The following is a 15,704-nucleotide window of genomic DNA, read 5'->3' as shown; positions in this document are numbered from 1 at the left end:
TTGGAAAAAGACCTCTGGTCCTTAGGCAGCATAATGGTCCGGGGCTCAAGTGGTTAAATTCTTTATTATTCAAAAAATTATGTCAGAACCGCCATGCCTCCTACTAAATACCTTGGACTGACTACTTTCCAAAAAGGGGTCGTGACGGGTATTTGTACTGTCCTGGCATTTTAGGGCCTCAAGAAATGAGATGGGCCGTCAGTACATCAGGATTGATCAATTTTCAGATGTATATAACCTAGTTGGTAGACTCTAACTTTCACACAGACTAAATAATATGCACAGAGTTGGGTTATTTTCACCAAAGAATTGTAGCAGAATACATTTGGGCTAAATTTATTAAGAACAATTATTTGCAAAATTTTATAACAGAAACAAAACCACTTTTTATTTAGCAAAAGAAAAAGTGATTCAATACCTCCAAAAGAAAGCTCTTTGTGTGAACAAAATTATAAAACTTTTGTTTGGGTACAGTGTTGCATGACTGCGCAATTGTCATTCAAAGTACGATAGCACTGAAAGCTGAAAATTGGACTGGTCAGGAAGGGCTGCCCAGTATTGAAGTGGTTAAAGTAGCACAGTAATTGCCCTGTGTGGCTCCCTATTTAAGGACCTAGATGGGTGTATCGGTTCATTTTTATGGAAGGGATCTTCCCCCAGATTGGCTAGGTCAACTCTGCAGCTTCCGGTTCACTGTGGGGGTCTTGCATTACCTAACCTATTAATTTACTACTGGGCAGCGGTACTAGTTACTGTACGATGGTGGTTTGAACAATCCAGATCAAACGCCGCCACATGTCTGGAGGCTGCCATCATAGGCTCATTTACGGAACTGGGGAATATAGCTTATAGGGGTCCCTCGGCCTACTCTCTGCTCCCGGGGCCCACCAGGATGACCCTAAAAGTATGGGCAGTGGCCAGGAAGAGATTCTTGTGCCCATGTCAGTACTCCCCCTTTACACCACTTTGGGGGAACCCGTCCCTCCCTCACTTTAAAACCATACCAGACCCACAACTATGGGCCAGATTTGGGATTAAGGTCCTCAAGGACATAATTCACTCAGGGGCATTGCTCTTGTTTCAGGAATTAGCAGAGAAATTTAGGCTCCCTAGTAGAATGATATTCAGATACTATCAGTTGAGGCATGCAGCTAGAGCTCAATTTACCAATCCTATACACCTAAAACCAGACCCCATTGAAGAAACACTGGCACAAGAAATTCTTAAGAAGACCCTTTCCACCCTGTACCTTGCTCTACTGGAAACTGATTCACCTAAGATGCACTCACTATGGGCCAAGTGGCAGGCTGATATTCCCAGCCTGAACAGGGAGACTTGGGAAGAATGCTTTGAAGATGGGTCCAAGTTAATGGTTTCATCCAGAGATAGGTTGCTACATACCAAGTTTTTACACCGGGTATATTACACCCCACAGAGACTGCATCAGATTTACCCTAATAGATCACCAAACTGTAATAGATGTCAGTCTCCAGACAGCACATATTTGCATATTTTCTGGACCTGCCCTCTTCTTGTGAAGTACTGGACAGCCATTTTTGAAAGTATTAATATCCGCCTACAGTTAACGTTGCCGGTTTCGCCTGAGCTGGCTCTCTTGGGCATCCATGATGATGACCAGAGGCCTAAATACACGAAAATACTGATTTCATTGTTGCTGTTCTATGCCAAGAAGGAAATTCTTAAAGTGGGCGTCACCGTCTTCCCCCAGGGTGGAGGCGTGGGACTCTACTATCAATGCTGTGTTACCTTTTATATAAGATGACTTACACCAATAGAGGATGTCCGCAGAAGTTTGATCGACTATGGCTGCCTTGGACTGAACAGTTTTAGTACCCCATACTGTAATAAGTAGGACATTGTGTGTTAATATTATGGCATTAACATAAAATGATATAGTACCCCCCCACCAGATAAGCAATATCTTAAAACCCGACATTCCAGATCCTATGCACGTGGACAGCTATTTTAGGGATACCTACACTAGTTAGCACAGTTTTTCCTCCCTATATCTGAATCCACATTTTATGTTTTGCAAATGAACCTTTTTGTATTTTGACCCTTTTACTTTCAATTGTATATGAGAGCTTGATTGTAGATGTTAACTGTAAAATCATGTCTTCTCCAATAAAGACCAACCTTGTTGTTAATAAAAAAAAAAAAAAAAAGAAAAAAAAAAAAAAAAAAGTAGCACAGTGCCGAATAGCAAAAAATGGCCTGGTCATGAATAAGGGAAAAACCTTCTGGAGCTGAAGTGCTTAAAGAAATGAAAGGACGTTGGCCCCCTAATTATTGTATCATTATTTTTGTATTCCATCTACTTTTTAGGTGAATAAGCCATATGGCAAAGTTCAAGTTTACACTGCTGATATCTCTGAAATTCCTAAGTGCAATTGTAAGCCGTCGAGCGATAAACCCTGTGGATTCGACTCTGAATGTCTAAATCGGATGCTGATGTATGAGTGCCACCCTCAAGTGTGTCCTGCTGGGGCGAGGTGTCAGAATCAGTGTTTTACCAAGCGCCAGTATCCTGAGACCAAGATCATCAAGACTGAGGGCAAAGGATGGGGGCTGATAGCCACTCGAAAAATAAAGAAGGTAAGCAGCAAATAGAATATATAGTAGTGAAAAGGGTTTTTTGGGGATTTTTTTTTTTTTTTCTGACCCAACGTTCTCTTTATTTAACCTCCTATAACATAATGCCCATATACTTCTACAACTTTGCATTGGGTATTTCATGTTGGAGGAACTAAACTGTGGAAGCAGAGGACAAATGACTAGTCACCAGTATTGCCTAAAGGCTCCCTGCAGGTGGTGTTCCCTATTGCTGACCATGCTTTATTCCACACTGACTGTGTGGAGATGGCCATCTTAGTAGAGAATCCGGGCTTTGCTAACTCATTTCAGAGTTGCTCCCTTTATGATGGGAGCCCCACTCCACCTCATCCAATAAGAGTGCTTTGCATTGATTTAGAAAATGCTATGCTTTCTTTGAATGGTGCCGGTGTCAAGCAGCAGACTTTGTGTTCATAATACATCAGGCTGGCCACTCAGAACGGGACCTGGAAGAAAGTGGATATCACTGGAGTAGTAGGACCTTCGTCAGTAAGTTCCAGCTCCCAGGGGCCTCAGTCAATCATGGTGTATACAGTGCCTTGAAAAAAGGTGTCATTCATACCCCTTGACATTTTCTACATTTTGTCATGTTACAACCAAAAACGTAACGTTTAATTGATTTTATGTGATGGACCAACACAAAGTGACATATAATTGTGACATGGTAGAAGAATAAATGGTTTTCAAAATTATTTGCAAACGTGAAAAGTGTGGTGTGCATTTATATTCAGCAATTACAGCTGCAAGTCTTTTTGAGGATGTCTCTACCAGCTTTGCACATCTAGAGTGAAGTTTTTGCCCATTCTTCTTTGTAAAATAGCTCAAACTCTGTCAGATTGGATGGAGAGCATCTCTGAACAGTAATTTTCAAATCTTGTCACATATTCTCAATTGGATTTAGATCTGGACTTTGGGCCATTCTAACGCATGAATATGCTTTGATCTAAACCCATTCCATTGTAGCTCTGGCTGTATGTTTGTCGTTGTCCTGCTGGAAGGTGAACCTCCGCCCCAGTCTCAAGTCTCTAACAGGTTTTCTTCTAAGATTGCCCTGTATTTGGCTCCATCCATCTTCCCATCAACTCTGATCAGCTTCCCTGTCCCTGCTAAAGAAAAGCATCCCCAAAACATGATGTCACCACCGTGTTTCACGGTGGGTATGGTGTTTTCAGGATGATGTGCAGTGTTAGTTTTCTGCCACACATAGCAATTTGCTTTTAGACCAAAAAGTTAAATTTTGGTCTCATCTGACCAGAGCACCTTCTTCCACATGTTTTCTGTGTCTTCACGTGGCTTCTCGCAAACTGCCAACAGGACTTATGGCTTTCTTTCAGCAATGGCTTTCTTCTTGCCACTCTTCCATAAAGGCCAGATTTGTGAAGTGCACGACTAATAGTTGTCCTGTGGACAGATTCTCCCACCTGAGCTGTGGATCTCTGAAGCTCCTCCAGAGTTACCATGGGCCAATTGGCTGTGTCTGATTAATGCTTTCCTTGCCCGGCCTGTCAAGTTAGGTGGACGGCCATGTCCTGGTAGGTTTGCAGTTGTGCAATACTATTTTCGGGTGATGGACTGTACAGTGCTCCGTGAGATGTGAGGAAGTTTATAGCAGGGTTAGGTTATAAAAAAAATATCCCAAGCTTTGAACAATTTTATCCCCGACCTGTGTGTGTTCTTTGGTCTTCATAATGCTGTTTCTTCACTAAGGTTCTCTAACAAACCTCTAATGGCTTCACAGAACAGCTGTATTTATAATGAAATTAAATTACACACAGGTGAACTCTATTCATCAATTAGGTGACTTCTGAAGGCAATTAGTTCCACTAGATTTTAGTTGGGGGTATCTGAGTAAAGGGGGCTGAATACAAATGCACGCCATGCTTTTCAGATAGATAGTAAACCTTTTTAAAACCATTTATCATTTTCCTTCCACTTCACAATTATGTGCCACATTATGTTGGTCTATCATATAAGATCCTAATAAAATACATTTACGTTTTTGGTTGTAACATGACAAAATGTGGAAATTTTCAAGGGGTATGAATAGTTTTTCAAGGCACCATATATAGTTTCTTTGATCCAAACTGGACTGTAAAAATATACTAAGCCTGGATTTCTTCTTGAAGCCCTTTCAAAGTACTAAATGCATATAGCAGAATTCATTTACATAATGTCACTTTTTCAAAGAGATAATTTCAGGATGGAACCATGCAGATTACTTTGTTCTTGAGACCAACTATGCATTAAGAACTGCTGGTTTTTAGCACTGATATGGCCTAAATTTGCATGTAATCACATCCAAGCATAGATTTCTGTGCAGCCATCATAGGCTGTGGCAGGAGGTGGTGTGCTGTCACTCGCACATAGCTTCCAGTCCTAAGTTCTAGGTGTGCTCTCACAGTGGAAAATGGTCTCTTAGCCACCCCCCCTTGTCCTTAGTGATGTGGTACTTGACATCTAATCTCGCCCCAGTCGCATCAAACACTTATTTAGGTTTAAAAAAAAAACACAATAATTCCTAATTTTTATAATCGTGGCTGGGCCCATGCAAACCATTCATCTAATCCCTGTATCCATAAACACTGGTATATAGAGAGGACATGGCGCCAAACTGGCCAGAAAATGGTTTTCATGTGTGTAAAAAAAAAAAATAGCTGATGTGTATAATTTTCCCTAGCAGTTCCCATTCTGAAATATTTAACCAGGTAATTTAATGTATGGAAAGGATGTTTAATTGGAATATTTATTTCAGGGAGAGTTTGTGAATGAGTACGTCGGAGAGCTTATTGATGATGAAGAATGTATGGCAAGGATTCGCCATGCACAGGAGAATGACATTTCGCACTTTTATATGCTGACCATTGATAAGGTACCTGTAGGCCTCATATAGTATTACTTTGACTCTGTGTGCTCAGTTCACCCAGCCTGCCTTCGTGTATATATATATATATATATATATATATATATATATATATATATATATATATATATATATATATATATATATATATATATATATATATATATATATATATATATATATTTTGTGTTGGCAGCTGCTAGAAAATATGAGCTGCATAATTCCTGTACCATATTTGGGAGTGTTCTATGCAGTAATATTGTGACACTGCAAGTTAAAGCTGAGTTCTGTTAAGAAAAAAAATAAAAATTTAAAGTCAGCAGCTACAAATACTGCAGCTGCTGACTTTTAATAATCGGACACTTACAGTGGGGAAGGAAAGTATTCAGACCCCCTTAAATTTTTCACTCTTTGTTATGTTGCAGCCATTTGCTAAAATCAGTTTAAGTTCATTTTTTTCCTCATTAATGTACACACAGCACCCCATATTGACCAAAAAAAACCTCAGAATTGTTGACATTTTTGCAGATTTATTAAAGAAAAACTGAAATATCACATGGTCCTAAGTATTCAGACCCTTTGCTCAGTATTTAGTAGAAGCACCCTTTTGCTCTAATACAGCCATGAGTCTTTTTGTGAAAGATGCAACAAGTTTTTCACACCTGAATTTGGGGATCCTCTGCCATTCCTTCATTATTTTAAGGTTCCAAGATAGACCATGCAGTCAAAATGTTCCAGCAAAATATTATCAAGGGCTAAAGGAGTATATTATACTCCTTTAGCCCTTGATAACATTCTCTCAAATGAAATGTGTGGGATACAGTTTGATCTGAATGTATTATTGCAGAATGAAAAATGCTATACAAAAACTGAAGCCACCAACTAGTGTGGCAGGAATAGATGCAGGAATCCCTGGTTGGCTTTTTAGTTGTGAAGGCCTAGGCGCTTATCTGTGTGAGCTCTGCACAAGAAAACTATCAGCCAACTGTGGAGCAGTTGCAAGCAGCATAAAAAGATGTAGCAATAATGGCTCCTGAACTTTATCATTCCTGCCATTGTAAACTTTCCTAGCAAGTTGCGGTTTTGTTTCTGAAAAAATGTTCTTGCGGAAAATGGAAACTAGCAACCTATTTTTATTTGCAGGACCGAATTATTGATGCAGGGCCTAAAGGGAACTATTCTCGATTTATGAATCACAGCTGTCAGCCAAACTGCGATACCCAGAAATGGACAGTAAATGGAGACACTCGTGTGGGCCTGTTTGCAGTGCGGGACATACCTGCAGGTAAGAGCACAATTTTTACAGGGGCCATATTGTTGCTTTAACAGTACATTTCGTATCCCTGGGGAGTCTGATACCTCTTCATATGTGTATGTTTGTGTTTTTGTTTTCTTTTTCATGTTTGTAAAATGTTTCTTAATTTTTATTTTTTGTTTTTTTGTTTTAGGTGAAGAACTTACATTTAACTATAACTTGGATTGTCTTGGAAATGAAAAGACAGTGTGTAGGTGTGGAGCACCTAACTGTAGTGGATTCCTTGGGGACAGACCAAAGGTTTGTTTTTACAGCTTTTGTTTGTGAATGCAGAGGAGCATACAATTTAACTACACCCATTAGATTTTAGTCGACTAAATACGACTTAAACTAAAACAATTGCAAACGACTAAAATGGGACTAAAACTAAAATGCCATTTTAGTCAAGACTAATGCCGCGTACACACGAGCGGACTTTACGGCAGACTGTCCGGCGGACTTTCCAAATGAACGGACTTGCCTACACATAATCAACCAAAGTCTGACGGATTCGTACGTGATGACATACGACCGGACTAAAACAAGGAAGTTCATAGCCAATAGCTGCCCTAGCGTTGGTTTTTGTCCCTCGGACTAGCATACAGACGAGCGGACTTTTCGACCGGACTCGAGTCCGTCGCACAGATTTGAAACATGTTTCATTTCTAGGTCTGTCAAACTTTTGAGAAAAAAAAGTCTGCTGTAGCCCACACACGATTGAATTGTCCGACGGACTCCGGTACACCAGACCAAGTATGCCGTAAAGTCCGGTCGTGTGTATGCGGCATAAGACTAAATTGAAATTTGCTGCCAAAATTAACACTGGCAGCTACTTATTTCAGGTAACATGTAAACTCCTTCTGCAGCAGTCCACATCAGCTCGATGATGCCTTCGATTAGAGAAGATGGATGTTCCTTTATTCAGGTTCTGCTGATGGAAAGTTTGAGACTTTGAAATGCTTGCGAGCCCAGCTCTGCAACCAGCTATTGCTGCAACTTCTGTCTGCCAAACCTCGGCTAACTAGACCAGGGTATTGAACAACCAACACAATCCTGTATTTCAGGACTGTACTGTAACTGAGCAATTACCGTCTACATTTCTCTTTTGTGTGAATGCCCTTGAAGAACAAAATATGACACAAATATCCAGAATGGTTCTGCTTTGTATTCACATGCCCAGAATCTATTGGCTCAAAGCCTGGTCAGCTGACGACGCCGGTAAGATGCCTCACACGTATGCCTTTTTAAGGGAGAATGTCTCTTTGGTGAGGAACTTGACAAAATGATCAAAGATGTCACAAGAGTAAAGGTCCCTCCACAGCAAGAAAGTTACAAAATCTCCTTTTTCAGAGATTTTTACCTCCTAAAAGCGCATAGCATCTCCGCGTTCTACCTAGGCTTCAACTCCTAAGCCTGAAGAGTAACTCTCCTACCTCACCGTTGTCCTTTTTTCAAATTGACTAAAAACCAGGACAAGGACACTTAGTTTTGCAAAATGCCCTGAACCACCTTATGTCCCGGGGAGTCATTGTGCTTGTACCACCATAAGACAGGTTCGAAGGATTCTGTTCACTTGTTCACGGTACCAAAACCCCAACAGGAGGTATTTGCCTTCAAATTCCTCCATTTCCCTTCAATTTCCAAAACTTTTCATGGTATCCACAAGTTAAGTAATTGCTTTAGACAAGGAGAATACATATGGCATCTGTGGACATCCAAGATGCCTATTTACTTGTTCCCATTTACCCATCTTATTGGTGCTTTCTGTGCTATGCAGTAGCGGACAACCACTTCAAAATGATGGCTCTGCCCTTGGGCCTATAATCTGCTCCTAGAGTGTTCACAAAGGTCTAAGCACCCCTGCTTTTCTTGCTGCGAACGCAGGGTATCCAAATCACAGGCCTGTCACCTTCTGAAGGACACCTCTACCTTATGCCTCAGAAAATGTCCACAAGACCATTCAGATGCCCTAGGTCTTCGGCTGGATGATCAATTAAAAAATCTCTGCAGCCTTCCCTTCCCTGAAATACTTGGGTCTGGTCCTAGATGCATCCCATGCATAAGTCTTTCTACCAGAAAGGAAAGTTCTTTCTATGAGCTCGAGAATTGAGATACAAAAGACCTCCCACACTGAGTTCTAGACCTAATGGTAGCCTCCATTAAAGCAGTATTTTCCCAGCAAACCCCCCCCCCCCCCCCTTTTTTTTTTTTTTCCCCGACTTGTTAAGAGGGGTCCTTCTCTCATTCTTCCCATGCTCCTGTCCAGCCAAGGAAGGAGTTCCCCATCTTGGTGGCATTCCATATCTCACCACTCAAGTCCTTTCTTCCACATTACTAGAAAGTTATCACAACAGACAAGTCCTTCAGGCTGTGGAGTCCAAGTCAGAAGCCACGTGGTCATTGAGAGAAGCCAAGCTCCTAATCAACATCTTGAAGCTGAGAGCAGTCAAGTTGCCCTGCAACACTGGACTCTTCTGAGTGGGCCCTCAATCAGTGAGCAGTCAGAATGCCAAGGCTGTGGCCTCAATCATCCATCAAGTGGGCCCCAGGAGTCCTCTAAAGCCTTGTCACTGTCCAGTCAACTGAAAGTACATGCCTATACCCCATGGTGTATGAATGCTCTACCTGTGTCCTTTACTGTTCTTCACGATATGGAATATTTAGGAAAGTCAAAATTCCGAACTTTATCTCCGGAAAGGGTGACGGCTTGCCAAAACTGTGATTTGTGTAAATGCTGAAGGTGTTTGTGTAAGATGTACCCATTTGAAAATGTTATAATTAAGGTATTGCCCCAAAGCCTTTTTTTTGTGTGTGGCGTGAAGAACATTTGACAGAGCATTATTGACTGCGTTGTTAGAGAGATTTCCTGTTTCAGTAATCACTCAAAGTGAGATTAAAAGGGTTGGGTTAAAACTGCACAAAAGTTTACTACTTTTTCACAATGTAGTAGTGAATAGTGGCGCAGGCAGCCTGACTGTGTGGTGTGGTAGATGTGTGTATTTAGGCTGGCTGAATAGAATTCAAACTTTCCATCAGGTAATTTTCTGTTAAAGTAATGTTGTGTATTTTACCTTTAAAGGTAAGCTAGGCAAACTTTCTTGATTTAGTGCAGTTGCAGTGTGTATGTAAAGAGCTGCATATTATTGACGGCGCTATACAAGTACCTGAAATAAAAAAGAAATATACGCGGTTCATTTGTTCTTAGTTTCTCCTAATTCTTATCGTGTTATAGAATTCCTCTACATCTGCTCATGAAGAAAAGGCCAAAAAACCCAAAAAGAAGGCAAAACGACGCCGAACAAAAGGTGATGGCAAAAAGGAGTCTGAGGATTACTGCTTTCGCTGCAATGATGGTGGAGAGCTCATTGTGTGCGATAGAAAGGTGTGCACAAAAACCTACCACCTTGATTGTCTTGATCTGGACACAAGGCCTTTTGGTGAGTTTATAAATTGTTTTCTCCATTACCATAATCTTATCCCTTGCATTTGGATTATCCTATTCTATGTAATTTAAGGTTCAAAGGCAAGTTCAACCATAAAAAAGCGCATGATTTTGAAAGTAAAAAAGGCATTTTTTATTTTTTTTTCTAACACTGCTGCTTGCAAAGCATTGCACCTGCAGTTAGTGGATCACTGGTGTGTGTAATGCCAGGTTCCTGCAGACAGTACAGCTATCAGCGCATGCTTCCATATGGACGGTTATTGAAGTGCATGAAGAGTCTAACTAAAAGGGGTGCTCATCAATGCTCTCACGCTCTAATTTGCACTTTATGCATGTAAACATGAGTACAATTCTTCCATGCATAACAGTGTACCCTGGTTTCCGATAATAGAGGTCTCTGCGGTGGATTCGCCGCGAGATCGCTTTTATCGTCAGCAGGAGAGGGCCGTCCCTCCACCGCTTACCGGAGCCGTCGGCAGCAGCGGAGGCAATCGGATCCTCTTCCTTGCTGGGTATGGAGACGAGTGAGAGGAAGATGGCCCCCACCCGTCTGTCACACCTGCAATGGTATGGAAAGTATTGCAGCGACCGCCATTTAATTCTCCAGGGTGTTAGAAAAGAAAATCTATAATGTTTGAGGATTTTAAGTAATTTTCTAGCAAAAAAACTGTTTTTAACTTATAAACAACAAATCTCAAAAAGAGGCTCGGTCCTTAAGTGGTTAAACGGGTAACTGATGTGCTTTACATTTCTCCCTATAGGGAAGTGGGAGTGTCCATGGCATCACTGCGACGTCTGTGGAAAAGCTTCTGTCACCTTCTGCTGCCTGTGCCCCAATTCCTTTTGCAAAAGTCACCATGAGGACAAACAGTTTAGGCGGACAAGGGGTGGCAAACTGTGCTGTCTGGAGCATGACCAGCACGAATTCAATGAAGTCCAAGCTGCTGAAAACAAAGCTAAAGAGCAATCAAAAGCCATGCAGAAGAAAAGTCAGACTAGATAAACACAAAGGACTGCAACACTATTGTAAATATATATACCTATTTGTGAATAAATTGTATGATGCCCTTTTTTAATTCAATGCTGTACAGCTAGCTCACCTCCTTCTGATTCAGGACACAATGTACCCACTGAGCCAACCTCTGCAGCCTAGGCTGCATCTGCACTGAATGCAAAGCTGTATTTACTGCAGCTCCATAACCTGTCGGACAAACACCTTACACAGCATTACCGCTATAGCCTTATTAGTGGCTTGATATTGGAGAGGCTCTCGTATTGGTTTAAGACTGGAGCTGCTTGAGGTACACCTATTGAGCAGGTATTGAAGAGAACTTGTCACCCATATACAGTGGAGGTGGTCATTTAGTGAGCAAAGCCCACATTCATTTTCTTGATTACTTGTCATCTATACATAATGGGACATAGACTAAATTGCAAATATATGTCCCAGTAAATCTAAGATGCCTGTTGCTGCATTTGTTGCCTTCCAGAGCAGTTGTTGTAGAGAATTTTCCACTGCAAAAAAATGGCACCCTTTGGCCTTGTGCCTGATGCAACAGATTTCAGCAGGTTATAGTGAAGGGCTTGCCTGACTTTAATGCGTGCTTGTTACTAATTGAGTGAATGGATAGGCTTTATTCTATAAAGCATGTCCCAGTGCACCATATGGCTGCCCACTGTAACTCATGTGCAGCATCGTTGGAACCAGCCAGTGAAGTGACAGGCTGTGTGTTTTAAAGTGTTGCCCCACCACACAAACTAGCTGCCAATTTTTACAGTTTCTCGTTCCAGATTGGTTTTTCTTGTTACCAGTAAATAGAATTTTTAGTCAAAGCAATATGGTTGCCACCGCTGTTTTGGATGACAGTTCCCATTAAAGTTTTTTGTTGTGTTTTTCTTTTATTACAAGACACTATTTAGCTCCATCTTGGCAATACTTATATATTTTAGCATATTTTTATAGTCCAGACAAGAATTTGTATAATCCTTTTAACAGAATATAGGTACATTTAACACAATATTGTTTTTCATAGTGTTTTTTTTTCTCTTTTTATCTGAGGCTTTTGCTGCAAATGTCAGTAGTGCTTCACTCGGCCCAACGACCTGTCCTATTAACAGGATTGAACATGTGGCTACGTTTTTTTTTTTTTTAACACCGTGAAAGATTTTATATATGACTGTTAACTGTGGGAACTTTTTTTTTTTCGTTCTGTGATTGTTTTACAGATGTACAGTTGCTACCTCACCTGGGTAATATTGTGGTTCCCAACCTGAACATTTTATTGTGTTTTTTTGAGAGGGGGGTGGGGATTTCCCTAAGTGGGGTGGGTTTGTAAATCCTTGTGCCTGGGTTCCACTTTTTCTATTTAAATCACTCAGTCAAAGGCAACTTTATTTTTGTATTGATGTCAGAAGGCTGGGTGGTCTGTCAGTTCTTATATTTCTTAAATAATTCCGTGCAGAAACTTCTGTGCCTGGGTAGCCAGCTTTTTACCACCTGCCATGACCACCACTCCCTGGACTTCATTTATTTATTTCATCGTAGAGAAAGGGGCCGTGTGGCTTTCTAGTGTTCCTTATTGGGAGAATGATCAGGAAAATGGAGGATGCTGGAAGAAGCATATTGGGGCGTCAAGCCAAACTTAGGCAGACAGTTGCCCAAGAGGTCTCACTTTTCTCTGTGGGTGGCTTGGCCACTAAAGATGCCAATATAGTGCAGAAGACCATAGAGGCAGTGCAGGCCATCTGCTGGCCTTAGTAGTCAGGGCAGCCCAGAGGTGGCAATTGCTGGTATAGGAGTAAAATTTGCTTGAAAATTTACTAGCCTGTGTTTGGACAACTGTAGTCTGGTCAATCGAAACAGATGAAGACTTAAAAATTACAGATGCCAGTCTGTGCTCAGTTTCCTCTGAATCTTCTTTCTTCATTAGGTGTTGTAATCTTAGAAGTTTACAGGAAATCTCCAGCACTCAAACGCCTGTGAGTCAGCAAGTCCCCAGAGTGCCCAGCAATGGGAGATTTTTTTTTTTTTTTTTTTTTTTTTTTTATTTATACACTTCATGCCACTCCACTGATCCCACTCAGCGGAGTTCACATTTAAAATACAGGTGGTATTTGTCTTAGCCAATGGTTTCATCATCTCAGAGTTCAGATGACGATGGTGTCATGGAAATGTGGCTCTTGTAGAGGCCACATCACGTTTCTTCTGTCAACTTTTTATTATATATATTTTTTGCGTTTTGTATGTTAGGGCCATGTTTAGCCTGGGAATTCTGCACAATGCTTTCAGCCAAGGCCTCCTTGATCTTCTGTAAGTTGATAAGCAATGAATGTGGGCTTGGTAGAATCTATGTGGGAGAACAGTGTCAGTGAGTATATATAACGTGCCATATTTTGTAACACTTTTCTTGAAGGGTGACTCCATTAACTTTTTTTGTTTCAGTTTTTTGTTTTGTACCAAAACTTTAAAATTGTGAACTCTGGAATGCTTAGTTTAGTTTTTGATCTAGCTACTGCTTCTTATGTTTGAGATCGAAGAGAAGACTTAACTCCCCGACGCTGCCTGGACACCTTTTAAAAAGAAACCTGTGCTTTTAAAGATAAAAAAAATTTGGCATTTTTAGGAAGCAGTGACTGGCTTTACACTAGCTTTGGTTAAGTATGCAAATTAACATTCTTGTACTTCACTAGCTCCTTGCTTGTTCAGGGTATTGATTCAGACATACTAAAGCTACAGAAGAATGAGTGCCAGATATCTAATAATTTGCAGAAGGTCAGCAATGGGGGGCATCCACATTTCAGGTCCACGTCAATGCAGATTGTCAAAGACTTGTACTTTCCTTTCACTTCCCCCCGCTACTCTGTTCAGCAGCTTGGAGAAAAAGGGAAAGCCCTGTGTAAGCTACAAGATACTGGCGTTTTCGTTTACACAGGGCTTAGGGTTCCTTTTGTGACAATAATTAGTCCAGCACCATAAGTATCAGCTATTTTTCTTTTGGCTCCTATTGCTGAACTGAGTGGTGGGGAGTGAAAGAAAAGTATATGCTGCTGTGGGGTGGGGGGGGGGGGGGGTTAAAGCAAGCCAGTTGCTTTGCCCTAAGTGTGCCAAGCACAGGTTTTCTGTAAGTGCATACAAGCATGTCTTAATATTAGTAAATGACTTCTAAGACAAGTGATTTCTATTTTAAACATTTAAGCCCAGTAGTTGCCCATAGTTTGCTAAATGATTTTTAAAGACTTCTTAAAGTGGTAGTAAAGCCCGCTTTGTGAATATAATTTATTTTTTTTTTACCTACAGGTAAGCCTGTAATGAGGCTTGCCTTTAGGTAAAATTAATATCTCCTAAACAAGCACTGTTTAGGAGATAGTCACCCTGAGTGCAGCCAGTGACATCACCGGCGCATGCGCTCTGAAGGTCTGGCATATCTTGCCAGAACTTCAGAGCTTTGTGCCGGAGCCAAGGGCTCCCTTGCACATGAATTAAGTCATTGCGGCTCCAGCCAATCGCACAGCCAGAGCGCGCGAACCCGGAGGAAAAACAGGGGGAAGATTTCAGACCTCTCAGTGGTGACTGCAGCGCTGGAGGGCTTAGTTCTAAGGCAAGTGTTTCATAATGTGCTAGTATGCATATGCATATTAGCACATTATGCCATTGTCTGTCTTACAGTTTTTTGGGGTTTTTTTGTTTTGTTTTTTAAACCAGCTGCAGTTTACAACCGCTTTCAAATCGCATCAAGCATTCCTATGAAGGTCTGATTTGGCTCTCGCGGCCTGGAACAGAAGAGTGCTTAGGCTTACAAAAAACAGCATGACTCTTTTTTTATTTTTTTTTGCAAAAGCTTTGTAAATGCCTCCTATTACATGTTCTTTAGACTAACACTGTAAAGCGAAAAACCATTTAGTTTTATTTAGTTTTTCAGCTGAGAGGAGACATTGACCATGTTAACGATGAGTCTCGGGCATGCAGCGTTCTGTTAGTTTGTGAAAAGGAAGCCAGGAGATAATGATGCTTATCAACACAGTTTTGTGGAGAATGCGGGCAAGCTTCGTGCAGAGTTTTATACAAGCCTCCAAAGCACAGATCTACACAATTTTCACAGTGGAGAAGGCTGCTGTCTCAGGATTTTGTATTATGCCATGGACTGTACCAGGGAATCATTCACCCAGCAGTGTGTGTGTGTAAAGGACGCCAGAGCAACTTTATGGCCCAGAAACAAAATTGGGTCTCCAGTGGCAGGGATACCTTACAAATGTTGCTTATGTTGTCTTCTGCCAAAAATCATTTTGTGTATTGTCTCAGTGACTTGACTACAAGTTTACTTCCATGTAATGTCACCTGTCATATTGTGGTTAGCTCCCTGTCGAGCATTCAGATTTTTTTTTTTTCATTGAATTTCAGATATATAATTTCGTTTTTAAAGGTTTTGTAAAGAAAAAGTATAGTTTTGTACTGTAGAAACTGATTGCTGAAGAAT

The 15,704-nt window shown here is 41.0% G+C and overlaps 1 protein-coding gene across 2 annotated transcripts in view; it reads left to right on the top strand.

The window, feature by feature from the left end:
• The window catches only part of NSD2 (nuclear receptor binding SET domain protein 2), a 117,864-nt gene extending 105,616 nt beyond the window's left edge, over window positions 1-12,248 (top strand). For both annotated transcript variants that reach the window (XM_073610923.1, XM_073610922.1), the window contains exons 18-23: window positions 2,347-2,616; window positions 5,387-5,503; window positions 6,638-6,779; window positions 6,943-7,049; window positions 10,021-10,225; window positions 10,992-12,248. In XM_073610923.1, the coding sequence (XP_073467024.1) occupies window positions 2,347-2,616; window positions 5,387-5,503; window positions 6,638-6,779; window positions 6,943-7,049; window positions 10,021-10,225; window positions 10,992-11,233 (1,083 nt within the window). In that variant the 3' untranslated portion in view covers window positions 11,234-12,248. The remainder of the gene's footprint in view (window positions 1-2,346; window positions 2,617-5,386; window positions 5,504-6,637; window positions 6,780-6,942; window positions 7,050-10,020; window positions 10,226-10,991) is intronic.
• The last annotated feature ends 3,456 nt before the right edge of the window (window positions 12,249-15,704 follow it).

This window comes from Aquarana catesbeiana, linkage group LG01, assembly GCF_042186555.1.
Source record: "Aquarana catesbeiana isolate 2022-GZ linkage group LG01, ASM4218655v1, whole genome shotgun sequence".
NCBI classification, from domain to species: Eukaryota; Metazoa; Chordata; class Amphibia; order Anura; family Ranidae; genus Aquarana; species Aquarana catesbeiana.
Note: the sequence above shows the minus strand (reverse complement) of the source record. Positions and strands in the feature narration are given on the sequence as shown.